This window comes from Cladophialophora carrionii, assembly GCF_000365165.1.
Source record: "Cladophialophora carrionii CBS 160.54 unplaced genomic scaffold supercont1.4, whole genome shotgun sequence".
Lineage (NCBI taxonomy): Eukaryota > Fungi > Ascomycota > Eurotiomycetes > Chaetothyriales > Herpotrichiellaceae > Cladophialophora > Cladophialophora carrionii.
The window spans coordinates 1,437,093-1,453,793 of record NW_008481829.1 but is presented as its reverse complement, the minus strand read 5'-3'; the positions used below and the strand labels follow the sequence as shown (position 1 = coordinate 1,453,793).

Sequence of the window (16,701 nt, the reverse complement as noted above, 5' to 3'; positions counted from 1 at the left end):
GCACCTCGAGTCCCTGCTCGCACTCAAGCGAGTTTTTGGTTGCCCGCGTTAATGGGCATGTGGTGTCGTGGGCACATACTGACCTGCGAAGAAAGATGGACGTTAAACAACGTCGAGATGGGTTTCAGGTGTTGAATCTGGGCTCTACCATGCCTGCATCGTCCTCAGCTGCTGGATTTTTGCATTCATGGACGGCCCTCAGTATCTGAAGTTGATGTCCAATGGCGGGCCAACCCTGGAGTCTTCGAGGGCAACGGCCTTCTACGGGACTATGGCCTTGATTGTGAACAGGGTTTTTCAGGGATACACCGGGTATCTGGCAGCATGGGTGGTATTCAGTTTAGACGGCGGAACATGCTTGTCCATTCCTACACACTTTAAGACATGGACGCTGCGGTTGTTCTTGACTATATCACCGGCCAACAGGCGCGGCAAACGAATGGGCTCGACCTTGTGGCGCGTGACCGTCGGGGCATGAGCTGTGATGGTGTGCAATGATACTACTTGGTTCCTTGCCGGTTCTGGATCGTGTGATGAGCGTCAAGGGACTTTTCGAAGACGAACATGTTCTTTGGCTCCTTCTACTTGTCCATTGTGTGACTCTACGCAGGCCCCAATAGCCCAAAGGCCAGACGGCAGAACAATATCGACCTTACTCGAACCCGATGCCTGTCTTTCGAGGAATCCTGCCCTCTCTTATGAAACAAGTTGAGGGGCTTTATTGCAAGCACATACAGACATAGTCTAGAGCAGCAGTCGTGCTCTCTGCGTCATTGAAGAAAGAGAGAGTCTGCGAGTCCAGGATATCGAACTTACCGTGAGGTGAAGAATGGAGGCCGCTCCTCGTCGTTGCTGTGTGGCTCTGTGGCTGTCCTCAATTTCGGAAAGGGTGTGGCGTGTTACACCGTAGAAAGTACGGCGGAGCAACAACACTGCTGTCGCTCGCTGCGTGGATGCCCACTTGTCGACGTCGTACCCTCTCACTGTCCGCTCATTCACCAACTTAGCAACGATAACCTGGTTCTGATTTGGTGCAAGGCTGATCAGCTTCGATAAGGGACGACTACACATTGCCCACTCGCCTGTTGACACCCTTTCAGCTGCACAATGGCGGCAGAATTGACCGCCACCAAACTCAACCCGGACAGTCATATCCTTCTTGTATGTAGCTGCTCACTCTGGGTCCCTGTTGCAGCATCTGACGGATATACGTACAGGACCAGCCTCTTCTCCGACTCCCCCATGAACTCGTCAAACGGAATTTCAGGAACACACAACGCTATGTGGAGCGAGAACGAGACTACATCCTGCCCGCCCTCAAAGAGACGGCCAATGCGGCTCTCAGCTCGTCCCAAACTCCGGACCAGACCCTCGCCTCTCTCGACGCTATGATCCAGCGGATGCAAAACTTCAAGCGCAAACTAGAGAAGCTGCACACCGAAGAGGAAGCTCTACATGACCACTCGGCCAAGCGAATAAAGCACCTGCAAGACTTGTACGAAATCCCCTCCTTGGTGGACGTCAAGTACGAGCAGTGGTCACGAACTCGCCTTGACCGGCTCATGATTGACTACCTCCTCCGTTCGGGCTACTCCAAAACAGCCTCCTCGCTGGCCGAGTCGAAGCAGATCTCCCACCTGATCGACCTCGACACATTCATCACATGTCACAAGATTGCCTCTTCGCTCACCAGAGGAGAGACAAAGGAAGCCCTCGCCTGGATCAATGAGAACAGAGCCCAGCTCAAGAAAATGACCCAATCGCCATACAAAACGACCGACTTGGAATTTGAACTGAGGTTGCAACAGTTCATCGAGCTTGTCCGAGCCGGTACAACGGCCAAGAAACTCGAGGCAAGACAATACGCTCAACAGCATTTGACACCACATACTTCATCCCGGGCCGAGGCTATCATGCAAGCGGCTGGTCTGTTGGCACAGTCACCAGAGACCGAAGCTGAGCCATATCAAACACTTTTCGGTCCCAAGAGATGGCGCCATCTATCCAACCTGTTCATCGAGACGCATCATACGCTCCTCTCGCTTCCGGTCCAACCACTCTTGCACGTTGCCTTATCATCGGGTCTTTCAGCCTTGAAGACACCAGCATGTCACAGCGCATACAACCCAGCGAGTTCGTCGACCCCAGGCCATGCCCGCATCGCAACGAACACCTCCCTGTGTCCGATTTGCAGTATGGAATTGAACGAACTAGCCCGAAATGTGCCCTACGCTCACCATACGACCAGCTTCGTTGAGCCCGACCCCGTCGTCTTGCCCAACGGTCGCATATACGGCCGTGAGAGGCTAGAAGAGTTGCAAAGAAAACTCGTCATGGCCGGTGGCGGCGGTGCCGGAGCCGATGGCATGCAAGACCTGCAGATCGGCAAGGAAGGAGAGGTTAGAGATCCGACCACTGGCGAGAGCTTCACCTGGGATCAGGTCCGCAGGGTTTACATTATGTGATCGGGTCGACGGACTGGTATTGCAAACACCACAGTCACCCCTGACGGATCCGTATCTGGCTGCCACGCTTATCAAACCGAGGTCTAGCATCGGTGGGACAAAGAACGGCCACATCCGCCACAGCATGAAAGACGCCAAGACCCATCCTGCAAAGACCCAGTCACCTAATATGCGTCTTGTAGCTCCGGGACCCCTGAGAAGATGAAAATCCAAAAACGTGGCACATCGGAGGACTTGCAGCCCACGCACCGTGCGGTTGAACGGCGCCCCGAGCGACATGCAGGGAAGAACGGTGCACATGAAAGGGCCACAAGCATGGGTACACTGCGTCTCGGAGTCGACACTCATACGAGCTATGGGAAAAAAGGGAGGGAGAGGGAGAGGAAGGAAGGCGATACGCAGAACATGACAGGCCGGAACAGATCCAAGGGGACAAGAGAGAGAGAGTGCGTGTGTGTGTGTGTCTGTGGTGTGTGAGAGAGGATGAGGGGGCAAGAGAGGCGCTCTCCTCGAGACAGGCTGGCAGTGAGAGGTTTTACAGGCGGTATTTCTCAGAAAAAGACGGCGCGGCCAACTGCAGTATAGTACGTACGTACGTACGAGGCATGGACTGAGCCGTTTGAAGGGGGTATCAGAGATGTACTCCGTAACACCAGTACCACGAAGCAAATGACGAATGAATGAATGAATGGCCTAGCGACGTAGGTTTGCGTGTGCTGTACTCCGTTGTACGGCTACTCTGTTGTACGGCTTCCGTAAAGTCCAGGTGCACCAACACCTTCCCCATCCATACCTTGCGCACAGATACAGTACTCCCGTACTGTGGACGGGACCTAGCATGGTGGCGGACAGGGGACCCTTGGAGAAGAAGGACTCACCAGCATCCAATATAAAGCTTTATCACAACGGGCCGGCACGACGGGGCACCGTAGAGCGAGCAATTTGTAAAGAGCGCATGCAATCATCTCGAAATTCATTCTGGACAATGACGTTACGTACTATGCACTGGCGAAGAGAGAGATTTTGCGAACATGCAGCCATCCATAAACCCCCCCCTTACCCATGCCCCAAGCCCATCCATCTGGCAAACACCGCTTCAATCCCCCTTCCAGCCCATCATGAACTCGTCAAGGCAACTCGTTGCGATGCTCGCAAAAGGCATTTCAAAGACGTTGGAAAAAATCTAGTAGGAGTGGGCCTGATGTGTCCAAAGTCGAAGATCCGAAGACTTTTCTCACGACAACTAGGAAAAGAGTCCAAAGGAAGGAAGCCGGTGAAAAAAATGGTGTCAATCATCGCACCCCGTCCAACAGTCTGGATCTACACAGCCGCGACGCCCTCTATGACGCCGTGACGGCAGCCGCCTGTCTCGTAGGTGTAGTAGCGGTCATCGCTGATGCCGCTGAAGGCGCAGCTGGGCCCGGCGTTGAGCTCTGCTCTCGCCGTCTCGTTGATCCTCTCAGACTGAAACTCGCGCCTATGTTTCGATGGCCCTGACCACCGGTAGAAGCGTGGCGATGGCTGTGACTGAGTGTCGAGACGTCGTGTTTGCCTAGATTTACTGTCAGCATTTTCTGGCACTAAACAGCCCACTTGAAGATTAGACGTACCATCACAGCAAGCTCGTACATTCTCCAGCCCTCCCGACCAGATGGCCTCCTCCTGCCGCAGCATCTCCTGTCTCAACTCCTCGGCAGAGTCTTTGTGGCCATCACTGACAACGCTAGCGTCGTAGATACTTCCACCCTCGCTTCTCGTTCGCCCGACAGTAGGAGCAGTGGCGACAGGTTGCGGCTCGCTCATTCTCGAGGTACGGCCCGTTACTGAACCCAACATACGTGAAAAGCGGTTCACACTGCTAGCGCGAACTGTGCGGTCTTTGTCCGCATCCTGGGATTGTTCGGCACGGCTTCTTCGCACAGTCGAGTTAGGTGCTGTTCGGCTCGCCAAAGACCCCCGGGGCATGCTAGGTGTGCTGCTGGAGGCAACCAGTCCGGCTGGGAGCTGCTGTCGTTGGGCAGCTGAGCCACGAGTTGTCCGAGAGTTGTAGCTAGAAAGACTCATGCGGCTGCCTCCTGGTACCAACGTGGCACCATAACCAGCGCCGTTGACGTTGAATTCGTCGAGGTCATCTCTGGTAATGTCATTGCCGCCGGCAGAATATTGCTGTTCCTCCCCACGGAGGAGCAGATAGTTGAGTGCGTTAAACCAGGTCTCGTGTCTTTGGCCTGTACTTGCTGTAAATCTTACACGTCGCCCCGGAGTGACCACTTCCAGGCTCTTCCTGTGAAGCCCAGGTGGCATGGGATTGTCGTCTGGCACCACTTGGATGCTCTCTATCAGCACGCTCTTCGCCTTCAGCTCTGTCCTGCCAGCGGTTTGTGGATCTTGATCCGACCAATACAGTGTCTTGGTGTAGGGATGCACCCAGAAATACCGACGGTGCCGCGTCTCCGACATTTCAGAACGGCCAGCCTTTCGTGTGTATTTCCACAAAAATTCGCCAATCATCGTCTGGGTGATAGCCTGGATGATTCTTGGGTCCGTACCGAAGCCATGAGCGGACATTTGGCCACCTCGGTGCATGTTGAATCTTTCGTCAATTTCAGAGGCAAATGATGATACCGATGAACGATGAGACAACTGAGACGTGACAGTGCCACGTTGAGTACGACTGACATTAGAGGTTCTGGGAGCGTTGCTGTCCCGAGTCGGCGAGCGCACAGATTCTCCAGGCGTACGAGGTCGACGCATGGCCGAGGCGGGAAGAAGAGGCGGGCCCATAACCGTCGCCCTGCTAAGTTCTTTTGCCGGCGATAGGGGACGTTCGCTAGCCTTGGCGATGGCTTCCTTGTGGTCTGACGGGAGAGGAGGATGTGTTGCGGTAAAGGATGTCCGTCGGCTTGACACACTCGACGGGCGCTTGACCGGCGACGGCATAGGGGCGGCAACAGCTGGCCCAAGATCTACGGTTTGCTTCATTGTGGCTAAGCCATCCTGGTCATAGGTTTGAGCCCCTTCTGTTGTCTGCGTTGGGCTAATCGGCCTCGTGGCACTCTGTGCTGGCTGCGCAGGTTCAGGAAGAGGAATAGGGACTGCGGTCTTAGGTCGGAGTGCCTCCTCGATCTGCGAGGCAGTGAGGAGTGTTTGAGAGGACTGGTCATGCCTGGCAGTAACCGGCAGCCGTCGTTCTTGATCCTGTTTGTCTAGACGTGGTGTAACCGCCTTCGAAGCGACACTATTCCCAGATATGTCCTGGAGAGGGAGATCATTTTCAGGGGTCGTCCGATTCATAACCCTCTCAGGCTCACTGGTCTCATCTTCCGCCACCACAGCGCCAGAATTGTCCTTGGGTTTGGCGAAGCCCAAGGCAGCAGCAGCGGAAGCAAGTAGACCAGCTCCTGTTGTATTCTCCGCCTTTCGAGGGGAGCCCGGTAGGTCATCAGATTGGGTGGCAGCGCTGACGCCGGTAAAGGAGAGTATGGGGGGAGTTGGTTCAGTCGCTTGAGCTTGAATCGTGGAGAAGGTGAGGGTCTTTTGTTCGGGCGGCAGGAGATGTTGAGGGGTGTCGGGGGACGCGGGCGTGGTGTCGTGCATTACCAGGCCGGAATAATCGAATCGCATAGGTGTCTGAGGTGCAGCCACGTCTTCTACGCGGTCAGCTTCTGGACTTTGTGCCTCATCCCAGACAGTCTTTGGTGGAGTGATGAAAGCAGTGTTCCTGATCGGACTTGTCTGCGGAGTGTATTGAGTGCTGTGGTCGGTGTTTTTGACCGGCGAAGTGGGAACTGTTGGAGGCAGGGGAAAGTCGGAGGGAAGCGGCGACTGCGCTCTGGTGTTGTCGGCCACAGGCACTTCGGTGACGTTCCCAGGAGCCACGGGTGCGACAAGACCTGGTTCCGGCTCTGGCACCTCAGTCATTGTCCCAGCATCAACCATTGCCACCTTCACAGCGCTCTTTGGCGCCTCTTGCTGAGTGACCCGTCTGCTTGGTGTATAGGTAGGAATGCCGGGCGTCGACGTTGCCGAAGCGAGGCTAGCTACTCTGCTTGGAGTGCCGAAGCTGGTGGTTTCATCAAGTTCGCCCAACTCTGCGAACAGGCTTTGTCCAGCAGGTAGACTGCGTTCACTCGTGACAGTTGCTGGAGAATCTTGCAAAGGAGTTTCCGGGTCCAAGTTCGTGGGAGTACTATCAGTAGGCACCCTAGACCGAGCCAATGATTGGCGCCCGTTCCTGAGACGGAATTTATGAGTCTGAGTGACAACAGGGGTCTTGAGCTCATCGTCATCAGAGGCAGTGCTAATGTATGACTGCCGATCGCCGGCAGCCCTGAACGTGAGAGTCGGTCTCGGACCGTGACGAGGACCTGCTCGATGCGAGGCTGTATCTTCGGTCTCGGTGAGATCATCTGTGCTGTCGCCAGCCAGGCTTTCTGCGCCGGTCTGGAAGTCCTCGCTCTCCGTGGTCTGCCTTTCATCCGCCGTCTCGAAGTTACCTTCTGTCTCGTTGGCAGTCTGGTATGCATCGCTTGCGTCTGTGGTGCCTTCGCCGCGGCCTGGCACGGCCAGATGCCTCGGAGCGAACCCATGTGTCGGCGTGTCGACGGTGTGATCTTCCCAGTCTTCATCTTCAAGCTCGACATCGGTTCGAGCCCGCCGGCTGCCTCCCAGCATGTCAGGACGAATCTGCTTTTTGAAAGTGTCCGACTTGGTCTTCTGGCGTTTGTTCCCGCTTCCAAAGGAACTGTCTCCGCGCCGTTGCTCAAGCTCGTCCCTGGCGTCCTGGAGCATCCGTCTGAGTTCGATCTTCTCCGTCTTCTCACGGTGAATGTTGTTCTTCAGGTTTTGAATCATTCGGTGTGCATGGTGTAGCGAGCTGCGTAGCGTCTCTGACTCCAACGCTCCAGGTCTTGGAGTAGCCTTCGTAGGTGACGGGGGCGGTGATTGTTCCAGGGGGTCCACATCTTCCAGACTCTCCTCTTGCTCATCGGTCAGAGGAGCCATCTCCGGCTGGGCAGTGCGGATGCGAGCAGCAACGGCTCGGGCGAGTTCCTGATTTTGGGCTGTCAACTCCTCGATCTTGTGCTGTAGAGATGACCTGTCACTATCGCCCAAATCTATTGTACGCTTGAGCGTATGCAGCTCGGAATCATGAGCCTTCTTGGCCGCTGCGTGGTCAGTTGACAGTTTTTCATAGGCAACCCTGATCTCATCCATCTCACTTTGCAGTCGGGTCTTTTCCGCCGTCGTAGTCGCCAAGGTGGCATTTAGCCGCTTTTCGCGATCGGCAGCCTCACGGGCAGCCGCAAGCAGTTCGTGGGTTTGCGTTTCCAGATTCCAGTTCTCGTCCTTATACTTTTGTTCGCTTTCATCAAGAGCTCGCAGGCGCTGGGTATGTATGGCGGATTCCTTCTCCAGCCGATCGCGCTCCGACTTGGCCTCCTTCAGAAGCTCGTCTCGTTCGGCCACCGCCATTTGGAGCTGGCGCACTTGAGCGAGGAGTGAGGTACTGATATCGGCGGCAAGTTGGAGATCATCCCCACGATTGCTGGGCTGATTCCGTTGCCGTCGACTGGGAGCCATTACCTTCGATGGAGATGCCGTCGCCTGGCTTGCATACACTGATGGCTCCAATCCCGGCTTCTCTTCCCCACTAACAGCTCTAGATTTGGGGCCCAGCAGTGCTCTTGCGATCTCCTTCCCAACATCATTGTGTTCCTTCTCTAGCTCGGCCAGTCGTTGCCGCAGTTCGGGAGTAATCTCCGCCTCGCCTTGCTGCTCTTCCACTTCACGCAATTTGTCATTGAGTTCCGACTGCTGCAGGAGCAGAGACTCTCCAAGCTTTTGTGTATCTTGTAGCCGGCGTTCGGTTTCAGCAAGGTGTGCCACCAGACTGCGCTTGACATGCGATGGCGACATGCTTGCGCCGAGGGCTATTGATTCGGGGTCGACTAGACTAGAGTAGCGGTGGGCGTGAGATGAGTGTCTCGACTGGCCATCGTCCACGAAAGGGTCCGTCATGCCATCGACCGACGCGTGGAGGCCGTTGTTGAGGGAGTCATCGCTCCCTGCTACCGCTGCGGCTGCCATGACGGCAGGTCTGGAGAGGTGAGACAATCGAAATGGCGGAGCGTGGTGCTATTCCAAGTGCATCTGTGCCACAGTTGAGGTCATGCCTAGAGAGACCGAAAGACACACTGGCGCTCAGGATTGAACGACGAGGGGGTTCCCTGGGGAGCTTGACGTGATTTCAAAGACAGAGGGGTCTCGACTGAGCAGGCGTGCCAGTGTTTGTTCAGCCTGTCAACACACGAAATGCGGACTTGGGCAGAAAGACGTCGTGATTGGTCAATGCTGGGACGCGTTTGGAGGTTGGTGGAGATGCTGGAAACCGGTTCTTTGCTGACCAGTGACACGTGGAAGCTTTCTGCGCGACACAGTGGACAAGGAATAACAATTGCAATGAATGTCTGGTGGTAACGATAGTGAGAGTGATGATGTATGAGCTGCGCAGGGACTGGCTTGTCGAGCTTGTGTTCGAGGAGCTCTTGGGGCAAGAGGAGTTGCCGTGGTCAAATGCGGTGCTTGTGGGGAGCGATGCAGTCTGACTTGGAGAGCACCGTGCCGAAAGTGCGGTCAAGCACTCGATGGCGAGCAGGTGCCTGCCGTGTTCAGCAATGCTTTTTCGCGTTGGTATGCACCGGATGTAATAGCCTGGGGACTGCGGCGCTCAAACGATTTCCTGCGTTCGTTTTGTGTTCAAGGTTCTCTTCTACCACAGCAAGTATCGTAGGAGCAACTACTCAGGGTTCCTAGCCATGTCCCCGTCAAATGTGGTGTCGCAGGAGCAACCTGCAGTCATCAGTTTAGCTGCAGGAAGTCACGGAACCCACACAGATTTGTCCCACTGCAATGTGTTGAAGCTTGAGACATCAGAAAGGGCAGTGGAGCGAGCAGCACCGAAGGTGCTCATCAACAGCTGGCATTCCGGCGCGCTCGCCGTCAACGCCAAAGCTCGCGTACTATACAATATGTACAAGATCCCAAGAAGGATCGGTCTATTAACACTTCGCCGGACCAGCTTAGCCCGCTGTACAGTGGTCGGGCGATGCCGGAGAAGCGTGGCGCCCCATTGGCATTCGGCGCAATCCCAAGCATTACCGACATGTATCGTCGTCGCAAAACAAGATAGGAGCTCAACAGCTCTCTGCCACTCCGGATATCCAGGCAAGGCGCCGTAGGCTTCCATCTCATGAGAACCGTGGGCCTGAGGATTCCTTTTCCCTCAGCCCGCCTATGCGTTCGAGATCGAGCGACTGGAATCGATCGGCATCTTCCTTCTGATAAGGTGGCAGGTTTTCTTGGCGGAGCGGTTCCATCCCAACGCTCCCAGAGTCAGTAACGTGGACGACAACCACACGGCCCTGCTGCAAGCCAGATTTGCCATCTTCGTCGGGGAAAGTGATATGGATCTCGGGGACGGCCGCTGAAGTTGGGCTTGATGAATTGTGGATGAGGTTCATTTTCTCGTCGTATACGAAGACGGAGTCGTTCTTGCCGTAGTTAAAATTGCTTACAGAGGGCGAGCGCTGGTGTGATGGTTGGTGATGGATTGGCAGCATCGAGGCATGTTCTCTTGCCAGTCGCTTTCGACGAAGAACAACCAAGGCTAGGGAGCAGAGCGAAGCCACCAGCAACAAGGTGAACAAGACGAACAGTAGTTGATGCATCGAGTACGGTGCGTCGTGGTCTGTGAAGTCGGACCCATCGCGACGTGCTAGGTAGGTGTATTTTAATGAGCTCATGACTATCAGCACTGCAGCCGTCGTGAGCTACCGAGGCGTCCTTCGAGGACGTAGACGAATATAGATCCGGGGTTGGAGCTGAAGCCGGCCTGGTCGGAGAATCGGACGCAAGAACTGCGATATTGCGGGATGGATTTTGGGGGCCTCTTGCTGTTCGCCGCACGTCAGAGGTGTACGCAAGACGCCTGATAAGAGGGTGTTGATTGCGCGTACTCCGTACTGTGTAGGATCCGACACCAATGCACAGTCAACAGGAAGTCCGGGTAAGATGTCAATGCCTCTAGTCTTTACACCAGGGAAAGACCGTGATCGGCGGCTGTGGGATTTTTGCAAAACGATGGGACAGCAAATACCAGCTGAAAGAGTGAAGCTGGTACCGCCAAAGGAAGGAGAATGGGTGGTAAGGAAGGGGAGGTTCGTAACTGAGCAGAACACGAACAGACAGTGAGCGAGGGAAGAATGAGAAAGAGCAACCAGGAGCCGAATGAATATGGGCGGCCTCCCAGGTGCAACGGATGTTGTTGGCGAAGGCCGACGAGCACAACAAGCCCACCTCCCAAATGACCGCCCATCGACTGGGCAGGTCTGGCCAGTGCTGTTGCTCCCTCTAGACCCGCACAGGCCTTTGCAAGCCACAGCGCCCGCTTAGCCCACGCTTGCCGAGATGCCACGGCACCAACTGGTCACGCTGCTTATCTTTGCTAGGAGATCAATCTCTTCCGGCGCGTTATTCGACCAATGATTTCCACTGCGCCGCGTCAGATCGGCGGTCGGAGGCTGCATTGGTCGTGTGAGATGGAGCTGATCCAGTCTAATGCACCGATCTCAGGCGGCCCCGTTGCAAACGGCAATTCATCAACAAACAAATTAGCCTTCGAGGCCTTCCTCTGCTTCTTCACATGTTCCGCCGCTGAAATTGGGTCGTGTGTGTGGAGGACACTGATGGAGTATAAATCGCGACAGGAAGCATCTCATGCTTGTGGGCTATATAGCCATCACCCTTTCCACGGGTTGAGTTGCGAGGCTACGGTGGTCAAATGAAACACGATCCTGTCCCTTGCGTCGTGTTCCACCATCTGTTTGCTCATGGCAGGGGCTACAACCTACCCCAACGACGGCTGCTCGACCAAAGTAATATGGAGCTTCGCTGTCTGCAATTGCCGCCTTGCAGTTTGTTGAGCATTCATTTACAGTATGCCTTGGGCGCTTGGTCCTAAATCGCCAATGATGCCTCATTTCGAGTCATACATTGAACGGTCGCTGCGTCATGATGGGTCTGCGGCGAGCCCGGCCCAGGCTCAGAGGCTATTTGCTTGTACATATCTATGCGCGGATCCGAGAATCATACCTACCTCCTCAGCTGTTTTCAGCGTACGACGCGGCAGTAATGGATGAGCGTACACTGCTCGAATCTGGGATGACACGCAGTTTGGGAGAGCAACAAACACTGGTTACTGGACAGAGTACCATCTGTTTGCCCCCTCGACGGAAAAGTGAGTTTGGGCTGCCAGAACGATCGAACAGCGTTCCGTAACGGCCCGCCACAGGCACCAAGCACGCATCTTGTTGGGCAGCACTGGCACTGGCAGTAACAAGCCACGAACAACCTTGTTCGCGCTGTGTTGCTCCCACGATTCACTCTTGCATTGGATTGCATAAGTAGTCTCCCAACGACAAGCTTGCGAAATCCTTGTATCAAAGAAAGCATTTTCGTCTTGGTGCACACAGCCATCATCCTCCCAGACAGAGCGTGCAGTACACAGTATGCCTCTCCCCGCTGGGGGCCCAGACACAACTTCGCGCGTCATCTCTGAGTCAGCCCCATCAGCCTGGTGCCTCAAAGAGGTTGAACGCAGTCACAGTAGAGGTGGGCAGTGTCATGCTGAACTCGATGTCCTTGCGAACATGCCGTACAGCCCATGATGGGATCAAAGAAAAGCCACGATCATGAAACGCTCAGGCTGTTGTCGGTAGAGGAAACCGTGACCATGATCGTCTTCTTGGGCTGTTGGACACCCGAACTCGCCTGTGACCATGGCAAGCCACCCGAGAGTCGGAACAGATCAAACGAACAGAAACTCCACTTGGTGAAGCTGGATTGAGTTTAGGCACCCCTTCGGCCTGACGGTTCTTACCTAGTGTTGGTCCTTCTGGGGTAAACCAGACAGCCAGATCGACAGCCTATCTGATTCTCCCATGCCCATGCGAGACTTTGTGATATATCATCTTTTTCGCTCACCGGTACATGCGTGCGTGCCAGTCCTTTTGTGTCACCTCTGTTGCATTTCTGCTGCGCTTCCTCTCCGCCATTCTATCCCTTCTGCGGCCGCGTTTTTGTTTGCCCTTGGATGCTCCACCCTGGCCGCCGCCATTCCTCGTGCCTCGCCGCAAAACCCACCTGCGCCCCGCCAACATTTGCGACTCGCCTTGCACAAACCTGGCGTCGTAACATTCCACCAGACCGTCAACATCCCATCATTTCACGCATCCCTTGCTGCTCCATGCGTGAGCCGCGGTCGAGGCGCATGTCTGCTGGCAGATGCTCCCTCGTCTGCCTTCTGCGGCTACCCGTCTACGGCGCGATCAGGCGTCGGCCTTGATTCTCATTTGCCTTGCGGCTGCCTGCTGGACAGAACTGTGCCATTGCTTTGCTGGCGAACGAAGGGGTACATGACTCTGCCAAACCTTGCTTCCTACCGAAACCACCTCCTTCGTCTGTAATTTCTCGGCCTCCTTCCCTTCTCCTCCTTGTATCTACAACGGGGGTTGACTATAATTTGGGGCTGGTGTACATGCTCACCCTACATATTCTCGCTTCTGGTACACATTCCGCTCTTTGGACTCCAACCCTCATATCTCAGGCACGGGAACTGACCACATACTGGTGCGACAGTCCATAACCTATTTTCCATTCATTGCGAGCCCAGGGATACCGGTCAAGATCCTCTGCGTCGCCCCCACCGATCCGGTTACAAGTATCCCTCAGAGGACCACCGCCATTCTTCTATTCCTCCAAATTCGGCTGCCCTGTACAATGACTATGATGGAAGGCGGTACCACGTTTGAAGCCGTGAGTATACCTCCCCTGGTCAAGGGTGGCGGGGCTGACCAAGGCATTCAGACACGAGGCGGCAGGATACAAGCATACGAGCGGAGACTGTCTACAAAGGCCGATTATGACCTGGGAAAGAACGCTTGGAATGCTTCGAGCCGGATCTGGGGAACCTCCAAGTCGTTCCTCGACGGCGCTGTCGACGACGACCCGATGCGGCGTAAGTTGTGGGCAAACCACAAAGCCATATCCGCTAATCCTTCTCCAGCAACTCCTGTCCGTCAAGGCTCGCTTTCAAATTACGCTCAGATCAAGACCGTCACATCGTCCTTGCGTACGCCGACGGACATCAACAATGAAAATGTCCCCCAATCCAAAATGTCGTGGAGCTCCATGTCATCCTCCGTTAGCTTTTCAACCCGGCAAAAAGGCCAACCCCTGTCACCAACGAAACAACGACAGAACCAGATTCTGGAATTTGTGGCTCACGGTTCGAACGGGACAAATGAACAACCCAGCTTGTTTGCTGGCAGTGATCCGGACGTGGACGACATTCCAGATGCCCACCAAGCACAGAATCATAGGCGTGCTCTTGCAGCGGCTGGTTCTCGAGCGATCCCTTCCCCGTCCCGGGCGGCTACCTTCGGCTCAAGTCAGCTCGATCCCCAGATCCAGGCATTCAACTCGAGCAGGTTCCGTCATAATGGGGCCTTCTCTGTGGTCCAGGAGAATGAGAATGGTCACAACCGTATTGGCAGCAGCATCACCCATTTGAAGGGGACTTCAGATATGTCGCCATACCTCGATGGACTTGGCTCTCACATACCGATGAATGGGATGTCATCCGAGACCTTACACCAGCACGGACCTAGATCGCCAATACATGGAAAGCTCAATAGCCGCCTTGTGAATTTCGAGCATGTGGATCAGTATCCTCCAGCTGCGAACCAAGATTATGATGATATACTCAAATCCTACGGAGCCATGACCTTGGCTCAGGCGACTGTCGGAGCCTTCCCGCCACGGATGCCGATCCACCAGTCACAGTTTCAGCGAGACATTTCTCAATCCTCTGCTCATCATGACCACCTGGACAGCACATTTCATCAAGCAAACCCTCGTGTACAAGACGTTGGATCACGTCTGAACCCTCAAGCTCCACCTCATCAGTATGGTGGCTTCCAATATGCAGGTCGCGGCTCACTACCCCCACTCCCAAACGACTACCGAAGCAACCTGAACAGTCCGTACTATTCAGCGGCAGGTACGCCCCCCACGGGACCGCAGTCGGTTCAGAGCACACCTGGAAGCGGTGTATCCAGCCGCACATCTCATCATGACCAGTTCGTCCTTGATCGCAAATTTGCCGGCCCTGACCAGTACGGATTCGACCAGTCGCTATTTGGTCCAACTTCTGTCCCGCCACCAGCGATTACTGCCTATCAGTATGATGCTCAGACATCTGGTCAACCATTGCGGATGAATCCCCTCGCACATCCCTATGTCAGCCACGGCCATCCCTCGATGCACAACTACCCGACTGGCCCTCGCATGCCTATTCGCGAGCTGGAGCAGCCTCACGTTGTCAGAAGTCCTCTGCTGGAAGACTTCCGATTGAACAGCAAAAACAATCGAAAATTTGAGCTCAAAGACATCTACGGCCATGTCGTCGAGTTCAGTGGTGACCAACACGGGTCACGATTCATCCAGCAAAAGCTCGAGACTGCCAACAGTGATGAAAAGGAGCAGGTCTTCAAGGAGATCCAGCCTAACCTGCTTCAACTTATGACTGATGTGTTCGGAAACTACGTGATCCAGAAAATGTTCGAACATGGCAACCAAACACAGAAGAAGATCCTGGCCCACCATATGAAAGGTCACGTCCTTCACTTGTCCATGCAGATGTATGGATGTCGTGTGGTACAGAAAGCATTTGAACACGTCCTGACCGATCAGCAAGCGAGCCTTGTCAAAGAACTTGATGGTCCTAACATGCAAATTCTGAAGGTTGTCCGAGATCAGAATGGCAATCATGTTGTACAAAAGGCCATTGAGCGGATACCGGGGGAGCATATCCAATTCATCGTTGACGCCCATCGAGGGCAAATGGCAAAGATGTCAACTCATCAGTATGGGTGTCGCGTGGTCCAGCGGATGTTGGAATATTGCCAACCGACGGCCAAGCGGGTGATCTTGGACGAGCTTCTAGAGCATATCCATCCACTCATCAGTGACTCCTACGGCAACTACGTTGTGCAACACATCATCCAAAATGGAGAGCCTCGCGACCGGCGACAAGTTGTGGATATCATCCTGTCACAGCTCCTAGGCTTCTCCAAGCACAAGTTTGCCAGCAACATCGTCGAGAAGAGCATCGATTGTGCAGATGAGGACCAACGGGAACAGATCCTTCGTGGGTTGACCGCACCCAACGACCAGGGTGTGACGCCTGTGCTGGGACTGATGAGAGATCAATATGGTAACTATGTGTTACGTAAGTCGTATATCTCGGCCAAGTCTCGCTCATGCTAACTCGATCGCAGAGAAGGTCTTCAATCAACTGCAAGGGGCCAAGCTCCTGGCCTTGAGGGCAGACATGGAGCACAGTTACCCCATGCTGCGTCGCACTAGCTACGGCAAACAGGTCATTGCCATTGAAAAGCTCCTGTTTGGGAACAATGGGCCTCCCCCTCTTCCTCCGACGTCCACCACGAGCAGTCGCAGCTCGATTCCGCCGAGCACGAATCCAAGCAGCAACGCTGATAGCGAGGCGCCTTCTTTGCACCAGACAGACGTCAAATAGCAACGGCGCTCTGACTCGGGAGCTCAGAAGCTGCGACGCGCTCTTCGAATTCATCGGCGATGGGGTGCGGCACGCCGCAGACGTTCTCACAAGTCACAACATCCGGTATGCTGATTTGATACTTTCTTACGATATATGCGGCGTCGCTTGGGTACCCTGAAGGATTTACACATGCAATACAAGCGACCAGGGTGTCCATAGAGGGATGCGATACCCGCCTACTTTTCGCGCTTTCGATGTGGGATAGGTACCAACGGGAGTTCTGGGAGAGATTGACAGGATGGAGACAACATACAATGCGGCTTGAATGTCGAAGCCACGTGTCATGCATCATTCGGTACAGTGTTTACGACATTTCTTTTGGCGACGACCACTGTGGATAGATACCCCTCGTTTTGTTGGCTAGGCAAAGGCTGGTGGAATAGGCGCAATACATACGAAACGAACGAAGACGAGAGCTTATGAGGATGCCCGTTTTACTGTCACCAAGGCAGGTATAAAATGAGCGATGCCCACTGTACACCAGGCACGGACAAGATGCCGTATGCTCGTGCTCGCTGTACAATGACAGTGTTT

General features: G+C 54.6%; 4 protein-coding genes across 4 annotated transcripts; 2 read left to right on the top strand and 2 right to left on the bottom strand.

Moving 5' to 3' along the window:
* Window positions 1–1,107: 1,107 nt before the first annotated feature.
* On the top strand, window positions 1,108–2,465 carry G647_05192 (uncharacterized protein; the record flags this gene model as incomplete). The annotated part of the gene is made up of 2 exons (XM_008729524.1): window positions 1,108–1,161; window positions 1,218–2,465. 2 exons carry the CDS (start codon window positions 1,108–1,110, stop codon window positions 2,463–2,465), a joined length of 1,302 nt encoding a protein of 433 aa, XP_008727746.1.
* A 1,340-nt stretch (window positions 2,466–3,805) lies between these two features.
* G647_05191 (uncharacterized protein) lies at window positions 3,806–8,555 on the bottom strand (the record flags this gene model as incomplete). The annotated part of the gene is made up of 2 exons (XM_008729523.1): window positions 3,806–4,017; window positions 4,076–8,555. The coding sequence occupies 2 exons, from the start codon at window positions 8,553–8,555 to the stop codon at window positions 3,806–3,808; spliced, it is 4,692 nt and encodes a 1,563-aa protein (XP_008727745.1).
* Window positions 8,556–9,715: 1,160 nt separating this feature from the next.
* Window positions 9,716–10,195, bottom strand: G647_05190 (uncharacterized protein; the record flags this gene model as incomplete). Its single annotated transcript, XM_008729522.1, has 1 exon — window positions 9,716–10,195. One exon carries the CDS (start codon window positions 10,193–10,195, stop codon window positions 9,716–9,718), a length of 480 nt encoding a protein of 159 aa, XP_008727744.1.
* A 3,109-nt stretch (window positions 10,196–13,304) lies between these two features.
* G647_05189 (uncharacterized protein) lies at window positions 13,305–16,125 on the top strand (the record flags this gene model as incomplete). Its single annotated transcript, XM_008729521.1, has 3 exons — window positions 13,305–13,542; window positions 13,591–15,816; window positions 15,866–16,125. The coding sequence occupies 3 exons, from the start codon at window positions 13,305–13,307 to the stop codon at window positions 16,123–16,125; spliced, it is 2,724 nt and encodes a 907-aa protein (XP_008727743.1).
* Between the last annotated feature and the right edge of the window lie 576 nt (window positions 16,126–16,701).